This window comes from Phyllobates terribilis, unplaced genomic scaffold (assembly GCF_046119375.1).
Source record: "Phyllobates terribilis strain yellow unplaced genomic scaffold, ASM4611937v1 Scaffold_5__5_contigs__length_657084704, whole genome shotgun sequence".
Classification (NCBI taxonomy): Eukaryota; Metazoa; Chordata; class Amphibia; order Anura; family Dendrobatidae; genus Phyllobates; species Phyllobates terribilis.
In genome coordinates this window covers 296,510,628-296,536,770 of record NW_027362765.1, presented here as the reverse complement: position 1 = coordinate 296,536,770, position 26,143 = coordinate 296,510,628, and the positions used below count along the sequence as shown (strand labels likewise).

The 26,143-nt window shown below is 44.4% G+C and overlaps 1 protein-coding gene across 3 annotated transcripts in view; it reads right to left on the bottom strand.

Annotated features, from left to right (window-relative positions):
• Nucleotides 1–22,630, bottom strand: part of FTSJ3 (FtsJ RNA 2'-O-methyltransferase 3) — a 34,711-nt gene extending 12,081 nt beyond the window's left edge. Inside the window, exons 1-7 of one of the 3 annotated variants that reach the window (XM_073684356.1) lie at nt 22,486–22,630; nt 8,261–8,355; nt 8,048–8,153; nt 6,475–6,521; nt 6,164–6,243; nt 2,523–2,622; nt 1,448–1,642 (exon numbers count right to left, since the gene is read on the bottom strand). In XM_073684356.1, the coding sequence (XP_073540457.1) occupies nt 1,448–1,642; nt 2,523–2,622; nt 6,164–6,243; nt 6,475–6,521; nt 8,048–8,153; nt 8,261–8,327 (595 nt within the window). In that variant the 5' untranslated portion in view covers nt 8,328–8,355; nt 22,486–22,630. Of the gene's footprint in view, nt 1–1,447; nt 1,643–2,522; nt 2,623–6,163; nt 6,244–6,474; nt 6,522–8,047; nt 8,154–8,260; nt 8,356–9,061; nt 9,081–22,485 lie in introns of those variants that run through there. The other 2 variants (XM_073684358.1, XM_073684357.1) reach the window with 2 other exon arrangements.
• Between the last annotated feature and the right edge of the window lie 3,513 nt (nt 22,631–26,143).

The window sequence follows — 26,143 nt, the reverse complement described above, 5'->3', positions numbered from 1 at the left end:
CATACACACAAAAAAAATTCTCACCTGACCTCGCTCCCTCAGCGAACAGCAGTGGCTGGTATTGGTATTGTGGTGCAAAGAGCTGGTCTCTGCACCACAATACATTCCAACTGAATGAGCGTGCGAGTGCGCACATTCAGATGAAAAGAAACGCTGACGTTGACGGGCCCTTGGCTCGCTGGATGCAATTGTCTCAGAGGCCAGAGGGCTGCACAACCGAGCCTCAGAGGCCACGTGTTTGAGACCCCTGCATTAGAAGATGCTTGGAGCAGACCTCCATCATAAGTAAATATTAACTGAGGAACCCACGCTAAAGGCTGTAACTACAATGATGGTTCTTCCCGATCAGTCAGGGTTCTGGAGTGTTTGACAGTAAGGGTTCGTTTATACTGTACGACGTGCAGTGTTAAAAAAACGCCATCCCCCAACATGTTTGCTGGTCGGCAGTCATTTAATTGCCCGTTTACACATCCCAACCCCGCTTCCGATGTGCACCGAATGCCCTGTAATAGTTCAGAGTACTATGCTGAGAACAATCATCTTATGTGCAAACCAAAACATCATTTCACCCAACGAATGAGTGTTTGTTGGGTGATCGCCAGCCTGTTTAGACTACAAGATTGTCGTGAAACAAGTAAAAGCTTGTTACTGATAATCGAGCAGTGTAAATGGACATGCAATATAAAGGCAATCTGCACAGCTATTTGTACTGTTAAAAATGCTAGTACCCTGCAAAAGAATCTAACAGATCCCATTAAAACTCAATAGGATGTGTCAACGATTCGGTATGATCCTTTGGAACACAGGTGCGACATAGCCACCAGGGCTCTATTGTGATGCGAAGATGAATAGCCAGGGCATCTGTGGCTGCTGAAGGCATTTAGATGGGAAACATTTGTGGCTAAAACTCCTGGAGGAGGGATAGAATGGTGACTGGCATTAGGAGATCTATGGCTTTCATTAGGGAGGGGCACTGAATCTGTGCTCTTATCCTATTCTTGCCCCCTAGCAAACAAGTGGTGACCAGTAGGGTTGAGCGAGTATGTTCTGTCCGAGTATGCTTGGGCTTAGCTCCGAGTATTTACAGCGGCTCGGTGATAAGGTTAAATCGCTCCCGTGTGCATGATTTGCAACTGTTTGACAGCTTTATTACATGTGAGGAATGTGTAAGAAATAGACATTCCTCCCATGTAATAAAGCTGTCAAACAGTTGCAAATCATGCACACGGGAGCGATTTAACCTTATCACCGAGCAGCTGTAAATACTTGGAGCTCGGCCCGAGCATACTCGGCGAAAGGGTTAATAGAACATACTCGCTCAACCCTAGTGACCAGCAATGCTCCTGGTTAGCTTGCAAAATATCAATCACTTCTTAAATATACAACAAATTCTAAACTATATTAAAGCCACAAAGAGTAATGGAAGATTTGCATATCCAGCATTTACCTTGACACACAACGAAGATCTCAGCACTCTCACTACGAGACGCTTGAGGTTTAGTTGAGCTCACTTTCTTGAAAAAGTTCTTCAGGATCCAAAGTAAGGACTGATAATCGGCAGAGCGGAAAACCTTAGTAATAAACCAGCCGCCTCTTGAAAGAGAATCACAGGCAAGCCGCAGTGCCATCAAAGACAAGTTAACTGCATGAAAGAAGACAAGGTTACAATCCAACAGTGTATAACCCATGGGTACACAAACTGTATAGAGTGGACTCAATGGACAGAACATATAGGACATTACTTAAAGGCAAATAAACCATACATTGCTTGGAATGCTCAACAATCCAGAAACCTCTGATCAGTGACTAAAGGGTTTGATATCAATCTGGGAATTAGTGGTGGGCTGAGATAATAGACTTCCATCGTCTCACATGTATCTAAGACAGATCAGAAGTTCATGATGACTGGAATACCCCTTAGGAAACTGTAATCTGTATGATTCACATGCCAATCTGTGGCTACAGGAAAAAATGACTGTAAATTAGTTTTCTGATAGTTGCAAGACATCTATATTATCAGCATGTACTGCCCATTAATGGCAGGGACGCAGTGGACAATTTGTATTTCTGGGCAATCAGTAGACATTAAAAACAGCCATTTCTGACTCTGGGGTTAGCTGCGCTCATTGTATGGTCATCTTGACTTATTCTGGAATGTGAAATAGGGGAGCAGAGGACCTTCTGTGTCTACAATAGTGGAAGTTCTAGAAATGAAACCCCTACTTTTTAGTTTATGGCATATGTAGTCCAGTTGATATATACCTTGGATCTGAATCCCCCTACAGCTTTTATGCGGCCCATGGGAGTGATGTAATCACTAAATTTGGCACTTGGACTAAATAACGTTATGCACCTCTGGTCTATAGATTTTCTTGGAGCAGTAGATGTGTGGCTCTACAGAGCCCCGAGGGGAGGAGAACTGGTATAGAAAGCAAGTAAGCCGAGATCCAGCACCCCAGTTCACATCTTTCATTATACCAAGTATAGGCAGGTTCAGTAGACCGATGTGCAAAAAGCCTAACCTTGTGAGAATGCATCGTGAGTCCAGTTAGCTCCCACGTTTGGCGCTCCATCATTCAGAACGACGTCTGCCTTCCACGTCTGAAGCTGCTTCTTCAAAGCCTGTAAAAGTAACCAAGGGAAATAACCAGGAGTGACGAGACCAGCGGCATCAACACTTAAAGGGGATGTAAATATGCCTAAAAGGAATTACTTTTTCCAGTTACATAAAAAGGGAACACACTAGGTATGAAATGTACAACTTATGCTAACCATCTCAATGTCTAAAAGACAATGTAATCTGAGAGCAGCATAATGTTGGGACATAGACCCTGATTCCAGCAATATGTCTAGGCTGCTTGCTGTAGTTTTCATAACATCCCTGTTTTATGAGCAGATTATCATCACTAGAGGACTAGTAAACCAGCTCCCATGTAGTCCTCCATATTCATGAGCTCTGTATAACTCCTCCCCCATCACCAATTGGTAGCTTTCTGCCTATGCACAGTGTACGCAGAAAGCTGCCAATCATTGGTGTGGACGGGGTTATACAGAGCTCAGCATTCAGAGAACTGGTAGATCTGAAGCAGGGAAAACAAGGATTTTATCAAAATAGCAAGCAAGCAGCCCAGTAAGTGACATTTCAGGAATCAGGGTCTCTGCCCCTACATCATGATGCTCTCAGATAGCAAAAAACTGGTGACAGATTCCCATTAAAGCAAATGTCCACTTTTCTTTACTATTGTTCTTACGTCAGTGTATGGCACAGGACCAGAAATTTGCTGTAGCAGTCACATATAGATGGCACATCATTGCTGCAGCCATTTAAAAAAGTGTACAGCAGGACCACCAGAGCAGTAGTACTGGAACAGCGAGTAACAGAACTAGTATAATGACTTATGATTTTATTACATTCCTCCTCTGCTTAATGGGAAGGTGCCATCAATTTTATAATATTAATTTAAGCTTTGTAATGCAGTGTTTGCATAGATTGCAAACACTGCAACATGCAAAATATCTATATAAAAAAAAAAAAGATTACCTATACTTGCAGCTAGGGGGAGCATCTTCCTGTATAGACCTCAAGCAGCTACAGTAATGCTTACTTGCATTACGTTAGCTGCAAAATTGGGGCAGTGTCCTTGTGACATCATTGTTTCCCTCCCCTTTTAGGTGTTATACTACACCCAAAAGTGGGGGAAGCAGAATAAAGACTTGAGACAATGCACCGCCATTTTCTTGGTGACTGCACTGTGATCTAATTTCAACCAGCTGCTAAACAGGAAGTGGATCTCAGTATATTTACAGAAGAGCAAGCAGAAGGAAGACAACGGACTGTGGAGCAACGTGGACCTGAGGAGCAGAGCTGCACACAGTGGAGAAGAGAGCAGCTGTGAGGCCTGGACCGAGGAGACTAAACAGTGCAGCGGTGAGGGTCCATAGCTTTACTGCACAGGCAGTGGAGGATGGGAGAATATGATAACAGAGCTGGGGGAGCTTGTGTGTGTGTGTAAAAAGCTTCCAATTACATGTCCTCAGTGTGGAAGCTCTGGGCCACAAGGAAATGGCACCTAGACACACCTACAGCTGTGAATTGAGCAGCCCACAGAGGCGTGCCCAGTTCACAGCTAATGTGGCTACAATGTTACAGATAGAGTCCATGCTCTGAAGCCTATGTCCAGGGCTGCAGTATTTGAAGGAGTGTGAGTGTAGTGTAGTAACTCTTACACTCCTGAAAAGCAAGATGGCAGCCCCCAGTAGCTGCAAAACAAATTAATAAAAAATAAACTATAAATACTGGGCACTTGAAAATATGTTATAACATTAAAGGAATTTAACATTTTAATTTATTTTACATAATGTAAAAATGCGGCACCTTCCCTTTAATTTCTCTGAAACCGGGAAACTCCTAAGAACCATAGACAGCAATAGTCTTGACTTTCAAAGGAGAGTTGTATAGGTATGCTTTGTCATTTTGCAGGGAAGGAGAGAAGGTGAGCTGTGACCATCATCTATTGTTAACCCCTTCCCAACATCTGCTTCATGTGTTAGGTATTGGGTTGTTATAGCAGCCGGGGTCAAATGCAGTCTGCCAGCTACAGTCGTTCTCCTACGAAGCTCTGCCTTAGGTACAGCAGTATATTGTATTGTATATTGTACAAGCGATTGCGTGTACAAGTCTCCTGCCCAGGACGTTTATTCATGTCCCAATGAATGAAGGGATTAAATGGCAACATTAAAAAAAAATGAACCTTCCTATGGCTATTTGACAGAAAAAAAAAAAAAGTTATTGCTCCTAGTAGGAAAAAAACTAAAGCAAAATGTGGCTCCTGTCTTATCACATTATCATAATCACCGATAACTACTAAAAAGTGATCTGTGCAGAACAATAAATCCACGTTCACATGTTGAGTATTTGGTCAGTATTTTACGTCAGTATTTGTAAGCCAAAACCAGGAGTGGGTGATAAATACAGAAGTGGTGACGTGTTTCTATTATACTTTTCCTCTGATTGTTCCTCTTCTGGTTTTAGCTTACAGATACTGAGGTAAAATACTGACCAAATACTGAACGTGTCCTAAGTGTCAGTCAATTCTGAGGACCAGTAAAAACTGAAAGATTTATGGATAGTTTTTAATATTATAAATAAAAATATCAAAAATTCTTTAACCCTTTCCCAGCATGTGACAAATGTACGGAACAGGCTCAGGAGCTGAACCAGCACCATACCCATAAAATGTCAGCTTTGTTTTACAGCCATGACCAGGACTTGCTCCAATTGCTGATGTTTAACCTCTTAAATGGCACTAACAATCTAAGCCAGTGGTATTTGAGACGTGCCATTTCAGGTGCCAATCTCAACCATGGCAACCAAATCTCAATCCATGGCTGTCATGTTGATACTTCTATGAAGGGCTTCCAATGAGACCGTGATTTTAGCTATAAACTGCAAAATAATGGTACCGCAGTATACAAGTGATCAAAAAAATTACACGTTTAAGTCCCCTATAGGGACTGAAAATGTAAAAAAATTCTAATTACTCTTCTTTTCCTTCTTAAAAAATACATTAAACATAAAACATTTGTTAAAGTCTTATCCATCAAAATATAACTCATAAGATTAACCCCATAAAGCAAAAAAAAATTGAAATACCAAAATCGCGGTTTTTTGTTTACGCACCACCCCCTAAAAATAGTAACCAAATCTTGTGGCACATGCCCTTTACTTATCATATAGTAGATTATGAGAGCACCTTCTAAAACTATGCTAGGAGGGAGTTCTGTGTCTGCAGAAGATTTCAACTTCTAGATGTATTTAGCGGTAGTAGAAGTTCAGTTTTAAAATACTAATTTTGATCAATAATGATCTGGCAAGCGGCTTAAGACGTTTCCTACGATATGTATAGCCATATTGCTTGATTATATATGCCAACAATGAACAAAGCCCAAGGACCATGGAGCTTTTTTCTCCCAAGACAGTACCACTTGTGACCCACTGCTATACTACAGCCCCATTTCCTTTGCTCCAGATAAGAATGTACATGGCTAATATATGATAGGCTTCCAAAATATACTGTACATGACATATGAAGAAATATTAGTAGCCATTAACTGAACTATAATTAGTAGACATAAGACTATTGGGGCGTCTCACTGGCATTACCTGTCTGCAGGACTCACTGGTTATATCATCCTGTAAAGTGACGACATTAGGGATTGGTTTAATTGGCACAAGATCAACCCCTGGAAAAAAACATAAGAAAAGAAAGTTATCAGAATAAGAATACACAGTTTAGGTCATTGATCTAAATAGAGGATAATATCAGTGTAATATAGTCTGCTAGTACTCGGTGTGGTGTTCGTTGACCAGCAGAAGCATTTATACGCCACTGCCTATTACTATCCCGGTAATAAAAGCATATCCTTTCTTTTCAAGTACCAAAACAAAAGGCTTTATGAATATATTTCATTTACCTATAATGAGGCTGGAGACAGGCATAAACTTTGAGGCAACCTGAAGCCTGAAATAAAAAAAATATTTAAGTATATACAGCTACTAATTTCAACAATAAGAAGATTGACCATCAGAACAAATCTAGTCATAAAGCCTTCGAAAACTGGCACCTACTACATTTTTTCCAGGTAAAAGCACTTTAGGAAATCCCCAGTCGTTTTCCTAAAGAAGCAGTTTCACATCATTCTTGTAATGGTGTCACGGGTGTGACAGAGGTGACAGACAGTCGCCCTGCAGTTGGTTGCAGAAGATCTCTTTGTTTGGCATTACAGACTTCTTCTTAGCTGTCTCACTCTAGGACCCAGCGGCTACCTCCCTCCTGCTCTAATTGACACCCTTGCCTGGGTGTTTAAATAGTTTCACTTTGCTACAGGGCGGTGCCAGTGATATTCACATGTTTCCTTGTGAAAGCTTGGAGTGAGTGCAGTCTGTTTACTTCCTCTCTGGTGCTACAATGACTAGTGTTGAGCAAGTATGTTCTATTAACCCTTTCGCCGAGTACGCTCGGGCCGAGCTTCGAGTATTTATAGCTGCTCGGTGATCAGGTTAAATCGCTCCTGTGTGCATGATTTGCAACTGTTTGACAGCTTTATTACATGGGAGGAATGTCTATTTCTTACACATTCCTCACATGTAATAAAACTGTCAAACAGTTGCAAATCATGCACACGGGAGCGATTTAACCTTATCATGGAGCAGCTGTAAATACTCGGAGCTCGGCCCGAGCATACTCGGACAGAACATACTCGCTCAACCCTAACGAGGACGTGTGTGTTATCTCTCTGAAGTCGGCTCAAGCTAAGTTATCTTTCCCCCGTGTCTGTCTACCATGTCAACTAGTGCTCATCCCCCCTTCCTTATCCAGGGCCAAGCGCTAGGGAAATAGAGGGATAGGTTTCTGTGCGGCGACTGGTGAGGAACCAATATAGGGACGTTAAAGGAGACAGGGTAATATAAAATCAGTCCAGGAGGTCTCCACTCCCCCCTTTTCCTAGAGTCTGGGCTCCCTTCCCCTCATCCCTTTGTGTTGCACTTAGACTTTCCCACACCTTGCGTGACAAATGGCTCCTGTGCCAACATTGTTTCCTGTATGCTTTCATGTCGTCTTGACATTGCTGTGCATGATGTTCATTTTATGGGGAGCTTTCACAGTGCTTTTTCAGGAGGACTCTGGATGGAATCCGCCTGAACAAGACTGGGTATGCACATAGCCAAATAGGGCAATCATGGCCAAGGAGACCCATACATTTCCTTCTATACTCAAATCCCATGTCGAAAAGACTTGGCCTATTCTAAGGCTACATGTACTTCGGCATGTACATCCAGACACATTATCAGCTCTTCAGGGGTTCCAAAAGGAAGAACCACTGAGATAAGTCAACTAATAAAAATTTATATAGAACATACAGGGAAACAGCCATAGTGACTTCATGAACTGCACACCAACATAAAATATGGATTTAAGTGTTTTATTTGCAGTCCACAAGTGACTGCCACATATTCACCAAGACAAGTGCAAGCAGCACAACTTACCACCCTCCAGGGGCAGCGCACAGATCGATGAGTGCTCGAGCCTTCTGCAGGAACTGAAACTTTCTATTAAGCTGAATGAGCTTAAATGCTGAACGGGAGCGGTACCCTGGAAACATGAACACAGCGCACAGTAGTAAAACATGTCCGATGTAATATTATAGTCCTCCCACCCTCCTGAGCCATATTCCTATACAAGAAGAACAGACGGCTTACCTGTTTCCTTAGCCAGATGATAAAATTTATCCTTTCGACTCTTTCCTATTTTTCCTTTTTTCCCCATTGTGAAAAATTTATGTTGATGGGAAAGTCTAGAAAAAAAATTATAAGATGTGGCTGAAGAGAATCTCAATCCAAAGACTTCACAACACAATTAATTTCAGGCTAGTAAATGGCTAATATGTGATATGAGGAGTTATTTGCAGTGTAAAGGCATAGTGACATGCTATATGTACATGCCAAATACTGGCGTACAGATCATCTGGCACCCACCACCATTGGATTCTCTAGTCAGGTACAGGTAGGGTTGCTGAGGCATATCCATTCATCATCCCAATAAGTGGTGTACTTAGTCCCCTGGCTATGATCACAGTGTGTCCATTACTCCATACTGATGTTCTATCCTCAGGTCATCAATTTAAAATTGGTGGTGGTCGACATCCAGCACCCCCACAGATGAGCTGTCATCACCACCGCTGCCGGCCTAATGCAAAGAGTTAATGGAGCTGTAACCGCACCGTACACTATTTAGTGGCTGCTGCTGGGTAATTCAGAGCAGCTGGGGTTGGAGAGAATAGGAGCTCATCTGCAGTACCCAGAGACATACAGTACAGACCAAAAGTTTGGACACACCTTCTCATTTAAAGATTTTTCTGTATTTTCATGACTATGAAATTTGTACATTCACACTGAAGGCATCAAAACTATGAATTAACACATGTGGAATTATATACTTAACAAAAAAGTGTGAAACAACTGAAAATATGTCTTATATTCTAGCTTCTTCAAAGTAGCCACCTTTTGCTTTGATGACTGCTTTGCACACTCTTGGCATTCTCTTGATGAGCTTCAAGAGGTAGTCACCGGAAATGGTCTTCCAACAATCTTGAAGGAGTTCCTAGAGATGCTTAGCACTTGTTGGCCCTTTTGCCTTCACTCTGCGGTCCAGCTCACCCCAAACCATCTCGATTGGGTTCAGGTCTGGTGACTGTGGAGGCCAGGTCATCTGGCGTAGCACCCCATCACTCTCCTTCTTGGTCAAATAGCCCTTACACAGCCTGGAGGTGTGTTTGAGGTCATTGTCCTGTTGAAAAATAAATGATGGTTCAACTAAACGCAAACCGGATGGAAAAGCATGCCGCTGCAAGATGCTGTGGTAGCCATGCTGGATCAGTATGCCTTCAATTTTGAATAAATCCCCAACAGTGTCACCAGCAAAGCACCACCACACCATCACACCTCCTCCTCCATGCTTCACGGTGGGAACCAGGCATGTAGAGTCCATCCGTTCACCTTTTCTGCGTCGCACAAAGACACGGTGGTTGGAACTAAAGATCTCAAATTTGGACTAATCAGACCAAAGCACAGATTTCCACTGGTCTAATGTCCATTCCTTGTGTTCTTTAGCCCAAACAAGTCTCTTCTGCTTGTTGCCTGTCCTTAGCAGTGGTTTCCTAGCAGCTATTTTACCATGAAGGCCTGCTGCACAAAGTCTCCTCTTAACAGTTGTTGAAGAGATGTGTCTGCTGCTAGAACTCTGTGTGGCATTGACCTGGTCTCTAATCTGAGCTGCTGTTAACCTGCGATTTCTGAGGCTGGTGACTTGGATAAACTTATCCTCAAAAGCAGAGGTGACTCTTGGTCTTCCTTTCCTGGGGCGGTCCTCATGTGAGCCAGTTTCTTTGTAGCGTTTGATGGTTTTTACAACTACACTTGGGGACACTTTCAAAGTTTGCCCCATTTTTCGGACTGACTGACCTTAATTTCTTAAAGTAACGATGGCCACTCGATTTTCTTTACTTAGCTGCTTTTTTCTTGCCATAATACAAATTCTAACAGTCTATTCAGTAGGACTATCAGCTGAGTATCCACCAGACTTCTGCACAACACAACTCATGGTCCCAACCCCATTTATAAGGCAAGAAATCCCACTTATTAAACCTGACACCTGTGAAGTGAAAACCATTTCCGGTGACTACCTCTTGAAGCTCATCAAGAGAATGCCAAGAGTGTGCAAAGCAGTCATCAAAGCAAAAGGTGGCTACTTTGAAGAACCTAGAATATAAGACATATTTTCAGTTGTTTCACACTTTTTTGTTAAGTATACAATTCCACATGTGTTAATTCATAGTTTTGATGCCTTCAGTGTGAATGTACAATTTTCATAGTCATTAAAAAACAGAAAATCTTTAAATGAGAAGGTGTGTCCAAACTTTTGGTCTGTACTGTACACTAAACTGTGTACTGAGCTGTGGTGTCCTACCCCTTACACCGATTACATCCGGCCACTGGCAGAGGTAATAACAGCTGACTGGGGGGGTGCTGGGTGTCCAACCCCCACAAATCTTACATTGATGACCCGAGGATGGGTCATCAATAGAAGGCCGGGTTCAGGCAGGTGTATTTCACAGTCCATATTCGGACTGCAAGTCTCCTAAATCAATATTACAGCCTCATAGACACATATGAGGCTGTGAGTTCGGAAGTCTGCAGTCAGTCAGGGCACTGAGGTCTGTATACACACCATGAAATATGCCCATCTAAACAGGACCTAAAAATGGTGGACAATCCCATTAAGCGACCACTCATGATAATACTTTAGAGAAAACACAAAAACTCAGCCATTCCTGCAGCTCCAATACATAGGAATTGGGCATCACTGTCATGGGATCAGCGGAGGTTCAAGTGATTAGGGTATTTTTTTGACTGCAAACTCACAGAGGGCGTCACTAAACCAGCACAACACAGTGGAGAGCAGTGAACTGTCCCTTGCACAAGGCAGGGCTGTGGAGCCGACTCCTCAATTTCCCTGACTCCACAGCCCTGACTCACTACTGAGCATGTACATAAAGTGCAGCACAGATTCATCTCACTGCCTCACTACTGAGCGTGTACATAAAGTGCAGCACAGATTCATCTCACTGCCTCAATGAGCGTGTACATAAAGTGCAGCACAGATTCAACTCACTGCCTCACTACTGAGCGTGTACATAAAGTGCAGCACAGATTCAACTCACTGCCTCACTACTGAGCGTGTACATAAAGTGCAGCACAGATTCATGTCACTGCCTCACTACTGAGCGTGTACATAAAGTGCAGCACAGATTCATCTCACTGCCTCACTACTGAGCGTGTACATAAAGTGCAGCACAGATTCATCTCACTGCCTCACTACTGAGCGTGTACATAAAGTGCAGCACAGATTCATCTCACTGCCTCACTACTGAGCGTGTACATAAAGTGCAGCACAGATTCATCTCACTGCCTCACTACTGAGCGTGTACATAAAGTGCAGCACAGATTCATCTCACTGCCTCACTACTGAGCGTGTACATAAAGTGCAGCACAGATTCATCTCACTACTGAGCGTGTACATAAAGTTCAGCACAGATTCATCTCACTACTGAGCGTGTACATAAAGTGCAGCACAGATTCATCTCACTGCCTCACTACTGAGCGTGTACATAAAGTGCAGCACAGATTCATCTCACTGCCTCACTACTGAGCGTGTACATAAAGTGCAGCACAGATTCATCTCACTGCCTCACTACTGAGCGTGTACATAAAGTGCAGCACAGATTCATCTCACTGCCTCACTACTGAGCGTGTACATAAAGTGCAGCACAGATTCATCTCACAGCCTCACTACTGAGCATGTACATAAAGTGCAGCACAGATTCATCTCACTGCCTCACTACTGAGCGTGTACATAAAGTGCAGCACAGATTCATCTCACTACTGAGCGTGTACATAAAGTGCAGCACAGATTCATCTCACTACTGAGCGTGTACATAAAGTGCAGCACAGATTCATCTCACTGCCTCACTACTGAGCGTGTACATAAAGTGTAGCACAGATTCATCTCACTGCCTCACTACTGAGCGTGTACATAAAGCGTAGCACAGATTCATCTCACTGCCTCACTACTGAGCGTGTACATAAAGTGCAGCACAGATTCATCTCACTACTGAGCGTGTACATAAAGTGCAGCACAGATTCATCTCACTGCCTCACTACTGAGCGTGTACATAAAGTGCAGCACAGATTCATCTCACTGCCTCACTACTGAGCGTGTACATAAAGTGCAGCACAGATTCATCTCACAGCCTCACTACCGAGCATGTACATAAAGTGCAGCAGTTTCATCTCACTGCCTCACTACTGAGCGTGTACATAAAGTGCAGCACAGATTCATCTCACTGCCTCACTACTGAGCGTGTACATAAAGTGCAGCACAGATTCATCTCACTGCCTCACTATTGAGCGTGTACATAAAGTTCAGCACAGATTCATCTCACTACTGAGCGTGTACATAAAGTGCAGCACAGATTCATCTCACTGCCTCACTACTGAGCGTGTACATAAAGTGCAGCACAGATTCATCTCACTGCCTCACTACTGAGCACGTACATAAAGTGCAGCACAGATTCATCTCACTGCCTCACTACTGAGCGTGTACATAAAGTGCAGCACAGATTCATCTCACTGCCTCACTACTGAGCGTGTACATAAAGTGCAGCACAGATTCATCTCACTGCCTCACTACTGAGCGTGTACATAAAGTGCAGCACAGATTCATCTCACTGCCTCACTACTGAGCGTGTACATAAAGTGCAGCACAGATTCATCTCACTGCCTCACTACTGAGCGTGTACATAAAGTGCAGCACAGATTCATCTCACTGCCTCACTACTGAGCGTGTACATAAAGTGCAGCACAGATTCATCTCACTACTGAGCGTGTACATAAAGTGCAGCAGATTCATCTCACTGCCTCACTACAGAGCGTGTACATAAAGTGCAGCACAGATTCATCTCACTGCCTCACTACTGAGCGTGTACATAAAGTGCAGTACAGATTCATCTCACTACTGAGCGTGTACATGAAGTGCAGCACAGATTCATCTCACTGCCTCACTACTGAGCGTGTACATAAAGTGCAGCACAGATTCATCTCACTGCCTCACTACTGAGCACGTACATAAAGTGCAGCACAGATTCATCTCACTGCCTCACTACTGAGCACGTACATAAAGTGCAGCACAGATTCATCTCACTGCCTCACTACTGAGCGTGTACATAAAGTGCAGCACAGATTCACCTCACTGCCTCACTACTGAGCGCGTACATAAAGTGCAGCACAGATTCATCTCACTGCCTCACCACTGAGCGTGTACATAAAGTGCAGCACAGATTCATCTCACTACTGAGCGTGTACATAAAGTGCAGCACAGATTCACCTCACTGCCTCACTACTGAGCGTGTACATAAAGTGCAGCACAGATTCACCTCACTGCCTCACTACTGAGCGTGTACATAAAGTGCAGCACAGATTCACCTCACTGCCTCAATACTGAGCGTGTACATAAAGTGCAGCACAGATTCATCTCACTGCCTCACTACTGAACATGTACATAAAGTGCAGCACAGATTCATCTCACTGCCTCACTACTGAGCGTGTACATAAAGTGCAGCACAGATTCATCTCACTACTGAGCGTGTACATAAAGTGCAGCACAGATTCATCTCACTGCCTCACTACTGAGCGTGTACATAAAGTGCAGCACAGATTCACCTCACTGCCTCACTACTGAGCGTGTACATAAAGTGCAGCACAGATTCACCTCACTGCCTCACTACTGAGCGTGTACATAAAGTGCAGCACAGATTCATCTCACTGCCTCACTACTGAGCGTGTACATAAAGTGCAGCACAGATTCATCTCACTGCCTCACTACTGAGCGTGTACATAAAGTGCAGCACAGATTCACCTCACTGCCTCACTACTGAGCGTGTACATAAAGTGCAGCACAGATTCACCTCACTGCCTCACTACTGAGCGTGTACATAAAGTGCAGCACAGATTCACCTCACTGCCTCACTACTGAGCGTGTACATAAAGTGCAGCACAGATTCACCTCACTGCCTCACTACTGAGCGTGTACATAAAGTGCAGCACAGATTCATCTCACTGCCTCACTACTGAGCGTGTACATAAAGTGCAGCACAGATTCATCTCACTGCCTCACTACTGAGCGTGTACATAAAGTGCAGCACAGATTCACCTCACTGCCTCACTACTGAGCGTGTACATAAAGTGCAGCACAGATTCACCTCACTGCCTCACTACTGAGCGTGTACATAAAGTGCAGCACAGATTCATCTCACTGCCTCACTACTGAACATGTACATAAAGTGCAGCACAGATTCATCTCACTGCCTCACTACTGAGCGTGTACATGAAGTGCAGCACAGATTCATCTCACTACCTCACTACTGAGCGTGTACATAAAGTGCAGCACAGATTCATCTCACTGCCTCACTACTGAGCGTGTACATAAAGTGCAGCACAGATTCATCTCACTACTGAGCGTGTACATAAAGTGCAGCATAGATTCATCTCACTACTGAGCGTGTACATAAATTGCAGCACAGATTCATCTCACTGCCTCACTACTGAGCATGTACATAAAGTGCAGCACAGATTCATCTCACTGCCTCACTACTGAGCATGTACATAAAGTGTAGTACAGATTCATCTCACTCCCTCACTACTGAGCGTGTACATAAAGTGCAGCACAGATTCATCTCACTACTGAGCGTGTACAAAGTGCAGCACAGATTCATCTCACTACTGAGCGTGTACATAAAGTGCAGCACAGATTCATCTCACTGCCTCACTACTGAGCATGTACATAAAGTGCAGCACAGATTCATCTCACTGCCTCACTACTGAGCATGTACATAAAGTGCAGCACAGATTCATCTCACTGCCTCACTACTGAGCGTGTATATAAAGTGCAGCACAGATTCATCTCACTGCCTCACTACTGAGCGTGTACATAAAGTGCAGCACAGATTCATCTCACTGCCTCACTACTGAGCATGTACATAAAGTGCAGCACAGATTCATCTCACTGCCTCACTACTGAGCATGTACATAAAGTGCAGCACAGATTCATCTCACTGCCTCACTACTGAGCATGTACATAAAGTGCAGCACAGATTCATCTCACTGTCTCACTACTGAGCGTGTATATAAAGTGCAGCACAGATTCATCTCACTGCCTCACTACTGAGCGTGTACATAAAGTGCAGCACAGATTCATCTCACTGCCTCACTACTGAGCATGTACATAAAGTGCAGCACAGATTCATCTCACTGCCTCACTACTGAGCGTGTACATAAAGAGCAGCACAGATTCATCTCACTGCCTCACTACTGAGCATGTACATAAAGTGCAGCACAGATTCATCTCACGGCCTCACTACTGAGCGTGTACATAAAGTGCAGCACAGATTCATCTCACTGCCTCACTACTGAGCGTGTACATAAAGTGCAGCACAGATTCATCTCACTACTGAGCGTGTACATAAAGTGCAGCACAGATTCATCTCACTACTGAGCGTGTAAAGTGCAGCACAGATTCATCTCACTGCCTCACTACTGAGCATGTACATAAAGTGCAGCACAAATTCATCTCACTGCCTCACTACTGAGCGTGTACATAAAGTGCAGCACAGATTCATCTCACTACTGAGCATGTACAAAGTGCAGCACAGATTCATCTCACTACTGAGCATGTACATAAAGTGCAGCACAGATTCATCTCACTGCCTCACTACTGAGCGTGTACATAAAGTGCAGCACAGATTCATCTCACTGCCTCACTACTGAGCGTGTACATAAAGTGCAGCACAGATTCATCTCACTGCCTCACTACTGAGCATGTACATAAAGTGCAGCAGATTCATCTCACTGCCTCACTACTGAGCATGTACATAAAGTGCAGCACAGATTCATCTCACTGCCTCACTACTGAGCGTGTACATGAAGTGCAGCACAGATTCATCTCACTACCTCACTACTGAGCGTGTACATAAAGTGCAGCACAGATTCATCTCACTGCCTCACTACTGAGCGTGTACATAAAGTGCAGCACAGATTCATCTCACTGCCTCACTACTGAGCATGTACATAAAGTGCAGCACAGATTCATCTCACTGCCTCACTACTGAGCGTGTACATAAAGAGCAGCACAGATTCATCTCACTGCCTCACTACTGAGCATGTACATAAAGTGCAGCACAGATTCATCTCACGGCCACACTACTGAGCGTGTACATAAAGTGCAGCACAGATTCATCTCACTGCCTCATTACTGAGCATGTACATAAAGTGCAGCACAGATTCATCTCACTGCCTCACTACTGAGCATGTACATAAAGTGCAGCACAGATTCATCTCACTGCCTCACTACTGAGCGTGTACATAAAGTGCAGCACAGATTCATCTCACTACTGAGCGTGTACATAAAGTGCAGCACAGATTCATCTCACTACTGAGCGTGTACATAAAGTGCAGCACAGATTCATCTCACTGCCTCACTACTGAGCATGTACATAAAGTGCAGCACAGATTCATCTCACTACTGAGCGTGTACATAAAGTGCAGCACAGATTCATCTCACTACTGAGCGTGTACATGAAGTGCAGCACAGATTCATCTCACTACCTCACTACTGAGCGTGTATATAAAGTGCAGCACAGATTCATCTCACTGCCTCACTACTGAGCGTGTACATAAAGTGCAGCACAGATTCATCTCACTGCCTCACTACTGAGCATGTACATAAAGTGCAGCACAGATTCATCTCACTGCCTCACTACTGAGCGTGTACATAAAGAGCAGCACAGATTCATCTCACTGCCTCACTACTGAGCATGTACATAAAGTGCAGCACAGATTCATCTCACTGCCTCACTACTGAGCATGTACATAAAGTGCAGCACAGATTCATCTCACTGCCTCACTACTGAGCGTGTACATAAAGTGCAGCACAGATTCATCTCACTACTGAGCGTGTACATAAAGTGCAGCACAGATTCATCTCACTACTGAGCGTGTACATAAAGTGCAGCACAGATTCATCTCACTGCCTCACTACTGAGCATGTACATAAAGTGCAGCACAGATTCATCTCACTACTGAGCGTGTACATAAAGTGCAGCACAGATTCATCTCACTGCCTCACTACTGAGCATGTACATAAAGTGCAGCACAGATTCATCTCACTACTGAGCGTGTACATAAAGTGCAGCACAGATTCATCTCACTGCCTCACTACTGAGCATGTACATAAAGTGCAGCACAGATTCATCTCACTACTGAGCGTGTACATAAAGTGCAGCACAGATTCATCTCACTGCCTCACTACTGAGCATGTACATAAAGTGCAGCACAGATTCATCTCACTGCCTCACTACTGAGCGTGTACATAAAGTGCAGCACAGATTCATCTCACTACTGAGCATGTACAAAGTGCAGCACAGATTCATCTCACTACTGAGCATGTACATAAAGTGCAGCACAGATTCATCTCACTGCCTCACTACTGAGCGTGTACATAAAGTGCAGCACAGATTCATCTCACTACTGAGCGTGTACATAAAGTGCAGCACAGATTCATCTCACTGCCTCACTACTGAGCGTGTACATAAAGCGCAGCACAGATTCATCTCACTGCCTCACTACTGAGAGTGAACATAAAGTGCAGCGCAGATTCATCTCACTACTGAGCGTGTACATAAAGTGCAGCACAGATTCATCTCACTGCCTCACTACTGAGCGTGTACATAAAGTGCAGCACAGATTCATCTCACTGCCTCACTACTGAGCGTGTACATAAAGTGCAGCACAGATTCATCTCACTGCCTCACTACTGAGCGTGTACATAAAGTGCAGCACAGATTCATCTCACTGCCTCACTACTGAGCGTGTACATAAAGTGCAGCACATATTCATCTCACTGCCTCACTACTGAGCGTGTACATAAAGGGCAGCACATATTCATCTCACTGCCTCACTACTGAGCGTGTACATAAAGTGCAGCACATATTCATCTCACTGCCTCACTACTGAGCGTGTACATAAAGTGCAGCACAGATTCATCTCACTGCCTCATTACTGAGCATGTACATAAAGTGCAGCACAGATTCATCTCACTGCCTCACTACTGAGCGTGTACATAAAGTGCAGCACAGATTCATCTCACTGCCTCACTACTGAGCACGTACATAAAGTGCAGCACAGATTCATCTCACTGCCTCACTACTGAGCGTGTACATAAAGTGCAGCACAGATTCATCTCACTGCCTCACTACTGAGCGTGTACATAAAGTGCAGCACAGATTCATCTCACTGCCTCATTACTGAGCATGTACATAAAGTGCAGCACAGATTCATCTCACTGCCTCACTACTGAGCGTGTACATAAAGTGCAGCACAGATTCATCTCACTGCCTCACTACTGAGCACGTACATAAAGTGCAGCACAGATTCATCTCACTGCCTCACTACTGAGCGTGTACATAAAGTGCAGCACAGATTCATCTCACTGCTGAGCATGTACATAAAGTGTAGCACAGATTCATCTCACTGCCTCACTACTGAGCGTGTACATAAAGTGCAGCAGATTCATCTCACTGCCTCACTACTGAGCGTGTACATAAAGTGCAGCACAGATTCATCTCACTGCCTCACTACTGAGCGTGTACATAAAGTGCAGCACAGATTCATCTCACTGCCTCACTACTGAGCGTGTACATAAAGTGAAGCACAGATTCACCTCAACTAAAAGCTTAGATTAGGAACAGTACAGAATCACTGTGGATGGCATTATGGCTATGACCACTATGGGAATACTGGGGCTATCATTATGGAATCATTGTGGTTGGCAGTGTTATTGAGAGCACTATGGTTGATAACCCCTTGGCCTCTGTAATGACTGTGGCTGTCATTATAGAACCATTGCAGATAGCATACTTATTGAAGACACTTGAGCTGTCACTGCCATACAGGATGTTGGGCTGTTATGGAGTCATTGGGACTGGTTCTAACATCAAGGGCACAAGACTCCTACTCTTCTTAAATCACTGGAACTATCACTGATATGAAAGTGCTAGGACTTTCTTCTAGAATTACTGTGGTTGTCACTGTGGGATTCTCTTCTAGAAGTACTGCGAGTATCACTGATATGAATGTGCTGAGACTCTCTCCTCTAAAATTTGTGACCATAACAGATATGGATGTGCTGGGACTCTCTCTCTCTTCTAGAATCACTGTGACTCTTACTTATAGGCCACAGCCCCACTATCAGTATTTAGTCAGTATTTGGTCAGTAATATTTCTTGGGAATGGGAGCCAAAACCAGGTGAGGAAGAATCAGAGAAAAGGTATAATAGAAACAAGTCACCAATTCTGCATTTATCACCCACTCCTGGTTTTGGCTCCCACTCCTGAGAAAAAATACTGACGAAATACTGATAGTGGGGCTGTGGCTATACAGATGTAAAAGGACTCTCTCTCTCCTCTAGAATCAATGTGACTCTAACTTATACGGATGTGATGGGACTCTCTCCTCTAGAATCACTGTGAGGCAGGAGTCACACCAGCGTATAAAAACATCGGCCAGATGTTGATCCACGTCATTTTTTTTTTTTGGGGGGGGGGGGTTCTCCTTTTTACTAACCAGTAAAGGCAAAGCAGACAGCTGTCAGCTGATATTAATAGGCTGGGAAGCTCCATGGTTATTGGCGCCTTCTCAGAATAATAACACCAGCTCACAGCTGTCTGTTTTCCCTCAGCTGGTTATTAAAAATAACGCCATTTTTTTTCATTTATTTTTATTAGCTAAATACGTTTACAGTAAAATATACGCGCACCGCAATAATTATATATGTCATTGACATCTTTCTATCTATATATCTATTCTGAGGGTTCACACTGTAAATTTACTGTACTCAGCTGATGAAATGTCGGGTTTTCCTTGAGATGGGTGTGTAAAAATCGGACGGCACACACATGGTCCATGTGCCGTATGATTTTTTTCTTGCACCAATTGACTTGCATTGGTGAGTGCGATCCAATTGTCGCTGACAATCGCAGCATGCTGCAATTTTCTTTCTCAATCCAATAAAAAAACTGGCAGATGAGCACTGACTCACTTACTAACATTGGTCAGAGTGCAATGAGATGTTTTCTCGCACTGTACTCATCTGATTTATGCGCTCGTGTGAGTGAGCCCTAACTCTCACTTATACAGATGAGCTGGACTCTCTTCTAGATTCACTGTGACTGTCACTGGTACCGATGTGCTGGACTCTCTTCTAGAATGACTGCGACTGTCACTGGTACAGATGTGTTGGACTCTTCTAGAACCACTGTGGCTGTCCCTGATACAGATGTGCTGGACTTCTAGAATCACTGTGGCTGTCCCTGATACAGATGTGCTGGACTTCTAGAATCACTGTGACTGTCACTGATACAGATGTGCTGAACTAAAAGAATCACTGACTCTCACTGGTACAGATGTGCTGGACTCTTCTAGAATCACTGCGACTGTCACTGATACAGATGTGCTGGACTTCTAGGATTACTGTGACTGTCACTGATAAAGATGTGCTAGACTGCTAGAATCACTGACTGTCACTGATACAGATGTGCTGGAATCTCTCTTCTAGAATCACTGACTGTCACTGATACAGATGTGCTGGACTTGTAGAATCACTGACTGTCACTGGTACAGATGTGCTGGACTCTTCTAGAACCACTGTGGCTGTCACTGATACAGATGTGCTGGACTTCTAGAATCACTGTGGCTGTCACTGATACAGATGTGCTGGACTTCTAGAATCACTGTGGCTGTCAAATACAGATGTGCTGGACTTCTAGAATCACTGTGGCTGTCACTGACACATATGTGCTGGACTTCTAGAATCACTGTGGCTGTCACTGACACAGATGTGCTGGACTTCTAGAATCACTGTGACTGTCACTGATACAGATGTGCTGGACTTCTAGAATCACTGTGACTGCCACTGATACAGATGTGCTGGACTTCTAGAATCACTGTGACTGCCACTGATACAGATGTGCTGGACTTCTAGAATCACTGTGACTGTCACTGATACAGATGTGCTGGACTTCTAGAATCACTGTGGCTGTCACTGATACAGATGTGCTGGACTTCTAGAATCACTGTGGCTGTCACTGATACAGATGTGCTGGACTCTCTTCTAGAATCACTGTGGCTGTCACTGATACAGATGTGCTGGACTCTCTTCTAGAATCACTGTGGCTGACACTGATACAGATGTGCTGGACTCTCTTCTAGAATCACTGTGGCTGTCACTGATACAGATGTGCAGGAATCTCTCTTCTAGAATCACTGTGGCTGTCACTGATACAGATGTGCTGGACTCTCTTCTAGAATCACTGTGGCTATCACTGATACAGATGTGCTGGACTTCTAGAATCACTGTGGCTATCACTGATACAGATGTGCTGGACTTCTAGAATCACTGTGGCAGTCACTGATACAGATGTGCTGGACTCTTCTAGAATCACTGCGGCTGTCACTGATACAGATGTGCTGGACTCTTCTAGAATCACTGTGGCTGTCACTGATACAGATGTGCTGGACTCTTCTAGAATCACTGTGACTGTCACTGATACAGATGTGCTGGACTTCTAGAATCACTGTGACTGTCACTGATACAGATGTGCTGGACTTCTAGAATCACTGTGGCTGTCACTGATACAGATGTGCTGGACTTCTAGAATCACTGTGGCTGTCACTGATACAGATGTGCTGGACTCTCTTCTAGAATCACTGTGGCTGTCACTGATACAGATGTGCTGGACTCTTCTAGAATCACTGTGGCTGTCACTGATACAGATGTGCTGGACTTCTAGAATCACTGTGACTGTCACTGATACAGATGTGCTGGACTTCTAGAATCACTGTGGCTGTCACTGATACAGATGTGCTGGACTCTCTTCTAGAATCACTGTGGCTGTCACTGATACAGATGTGCTGGACTTCTAGAATCACTGTGGCTGTCACTGATACAGATGTGCTGGACTCTCTTCTAGAATCACTGTGGCTGTCACTGATACAGATGTGCTGGACTCTTCTAGAATCACTGTGACTGCAGCTACTATAGGGCTTTGGCTGTCTCTATCATGGGTTGCTGAGTGTTTTCTTAATACACATGTAGTTTTGAGATAAATATCATCTACAATTATGACGCCATGGATGATGAATTCTTACAGCTGCAGACAAAGCTCTTTGCACAGTTCATGCCCGAGAGCCCACTGTGCCATGTACCCGCAGTGCCCAGTTATTACATGCATACGGCAGCTGGAGTCTCGAAACTCACCAAAGCTCTGGAACTGAACTCTTCTCCTCTCACCTCTTTCACGTGGTGACACGCGCAAGCAACCAGCGCAGCTTCCGGCGCCTGAAGATGACGTCACGCCGCTTGTAGTGCAGCATGCTTCCGAGGATTGAGTTGTGACTATTACGCATAGTACACAGCGGAGAGGGAAGCGTGGAAAGCTCGTCACTAGAAAAGTGTAGTTCGCCCCCTAGTGGTCAGCTCCTGAATACGATTCCATTAATCAGCCGACCACAGTCAGATATAGCTGTATTCCACTGCCATATATACTCTGCTGTGAGGTCCTAGCTGTATCTGACTGCCATATATACTCTGCTGTGTGGTCCTAGCTGTATCCCACTGCCATATATACTCTGCTGTGCGGTCCTAGCTGTATTCCACTACCATATATACTCTGCTGTGAGGTCCTAGCTGTATCCCACTACCATATATACTCTGCTGTGCGGTCCTAGCTGTATCTAACTGCCATATATACTCTGCTGTGAGGTCCTAGCTGTATCCCACTGCCATATATACTCTGCTGTGTGGTCCTAGCTGTATTCCACTGCCATATATACTCTGCTGTGAGGTCCTAGCTGTATCTGACTGCCATATATACTCTGCTGTGTGGTCCTAGCTGTATCTAACTACCATATATACTCTGCTGTGTGGTCCTAGCTGTATTCCACTACCATACATACTCTGCTGTGCGGTCCTAGCTGTATCCCACTGCCATATATACTCTGCTGTGAGGTCCTAGCTGTATCTAACTACCATATATACTCTGCTGTGCGGTCCTAGCTGTATCTAACTACCATATATACTCTGCTGTGAGGTCCTAGCTGTATCCCACTGCCATGTATACTCTGCTGTGCGGTCCTAGCTGTATCCCACTGCCATATATACTCTGCTGTGTGGTCCTAGCTGTATTCCACTGCCATATATACTCTGCTGTGAGGTCCTAGCTGTATCCCACTGCCATGTATACTCTGCTGTGCGGTCCTAGCTGTATCTAACTACCATATATACTCTGCTGTGAGGTCCTAGCTGTATCCCACTGCCATATATACTCTGCTGTGTGGTCCTAGCTGTATTCCACTGCCATATATACTCTGCTGTGAGGTCCTAGCTGTATCTAACTACCATATATACTCTGCTGTGAGGTCCTAGCTGTATTCCACTGCCATATATACTCTGCTGTGAGGTCCTAGCTGTATCCCACTGCCATATATACTCTGCTGTGTGGTCCTAGCTGTATCTAACTACCATATATACTCTGCTGTGAGGTCCTAGCTGTATTCCACTGCCATATATACTCTGCTGTGTGGTCCTAGCTGTATTCCACTGCCATATATACTCTGCTGTGAGGTCCTAGCTGTATCTAACTACCATATATACTCTGCTGTGAGGTCCTAGCTGTATCCCACTGCCATATATACTCTGCTGTGAGGTCCTAGCTGTATCCCACTGCCATATATACTCTGCTGTGTGGTCCTAGCTGTATCTAACTACCATATATACTCTGCTGTGAGGTCCTAGCTGTATCTAACTACCATATATACTCTGCTGTGAGGTCCTAGCTGTATCTGACTGCCATATATACTCTGCTGTGAGGTCCTAGCTGTATCCCACTGCCATATATACTCTGCTGTGAGGTCCTAGCTGTATTCCACTACCATATATACTCTGCTGTGTGGTCCTAGCTGTATTCCACTACCATATATACTCTGCTGTGAGGTCCTAGCTGTATCCCACTGCCATATATACTCTGCTGTGAGGTCCTAGCTGTATCCCACTACCATATATACTCTGCTGTGAGGTCCTAGCTGTATCCCACTGCCATGTATACTCTGCTGTGAGGTCCTAGCTGTATCCCACTGCCATATATACTCTGCTGTGCGGTCCTAGCTGTATTCCACTGCCATATATACTCTGCTGTGAGGTCCTAGCTGTATCTAACTACCATATATACTCTGCTGTGAGGTCCTAGCTGTATCCCACTGACATATACACTCTGCTGTGCGGTCCTAGCTGTATTCCACTGCCATAAATACTCTGCTGTGAGGTCCTAGCTGTATCTAACTACCATATATACTCTGCTGTGAGATCCTAGCTGTATCCCACTGCCATATATACTCTGCTGTGAGGTCCTAGCTGTATCCCACTGCCATATATACTCTGCTGTGAGGTCCTAGCTGTATCCCACTGCCATATATACTCTACTGTGCGGTCCTAGCCGTATCTGACTGCCATATATACTCTGCTGTGAGGTCCTAGCCGTATCTGACTGCCATATATACTCTGCTGTGAGGTCCTAGCTGTATCCCACTACCATATATACTCTGCTGTGAGGTCCTAGCTGTATCCCACTGCCATGTATACTCTGCTGTGAGGTCCTAGCTGTATCCCACTGCCATATATACTCTGCTGTGCGCTCCTAGCTGTATTCCACTGCCATATATACTCTGCTGTGAGGTCCTAGCTGTATCTAACTACCATATATACTCTGCTGTGAGGTCCTAGCTGTATCCCACTGCCATATATACTCTGCTGTGAGGTCCTAGCTGTATCTAACTACCATATATACTCTGCTGTGAGGTCCTAGCTGTATCCCACTGCCATATATACTCTGCTGTGAGGTCCTAGCTGTATTCCACTACCATATATACTCTGCTGTGTGGTCCTAGCTGTATTCCACTGCCATATATACTCTGCTGTGTGGTCCTAGCTGTATCTAACTACCATATATACTCTGCTGTGAGGTCCTAGCTGTATCTAACTACCATATATACTCTGCTGTGAGGTCCTAGCTGTATCCCACTGCCATATATACTCTGCTGTGAGGTCCTAGCTGTATCTAACTACCATATATACTCTGCTGTGAGGTCCTAGCTGTATCCCACTGCCATATATACTCTGCTGTGAGGTCCTAGCTGTATTCCACTACCATATATACTCTGCTGTGTGGTCCTAGCTGTATTCCACTACCATATATACTCTGCTGTGAGGTCCTAGCTGTATCCCACTGCCATATATACTCTGCTGTGAGGTCCTAGCTGTATCCCACTACCATATATACTCTGCTGTGAGGTCCTAGCTGTATCCCACTGCCATATATACTCTGCTGTGCGGTCCTAGCTGTATTCCACTGCCATATATACTCTGCTGTGAGGTCCTAGCTGTATCTAACTACCATATATACTCTGCTGTGAGGTCCTAGCTGTATCCCACTGACATATACACTCTGCTGTGCGGTCCTAGCTGTATTCCACTGCCATAAATACTCTGCTGTGAGGTCCTAGCTGTATCTAACTACCATATATACTCTGCTGTGAGATCCTAGCTGTATCCCACTGCCATATATACTCTGCTGTGAGGTCCTAGCTGTATCCCACTGCCATATATACTCTGCTGTGAGGTCCTAGCTGTATCCCACTGCCATATATACTCTACTGTGCGGTCCTAGCCGTATCTGACTGCCATATATACTCTGCTGTGAGGTCCTAGCCGTATCTGACTGCCATATATACTCTGCTGTGAGGTCCTAGCTGTATCCCACTACCATATATACTCTGCTGTGAGGTCCTAGCTGTATCCCACTGCCATGTATACTCTGCTGTGTGGTCCTAGCTGTATTCCACTACCATATATACTCTGCTGT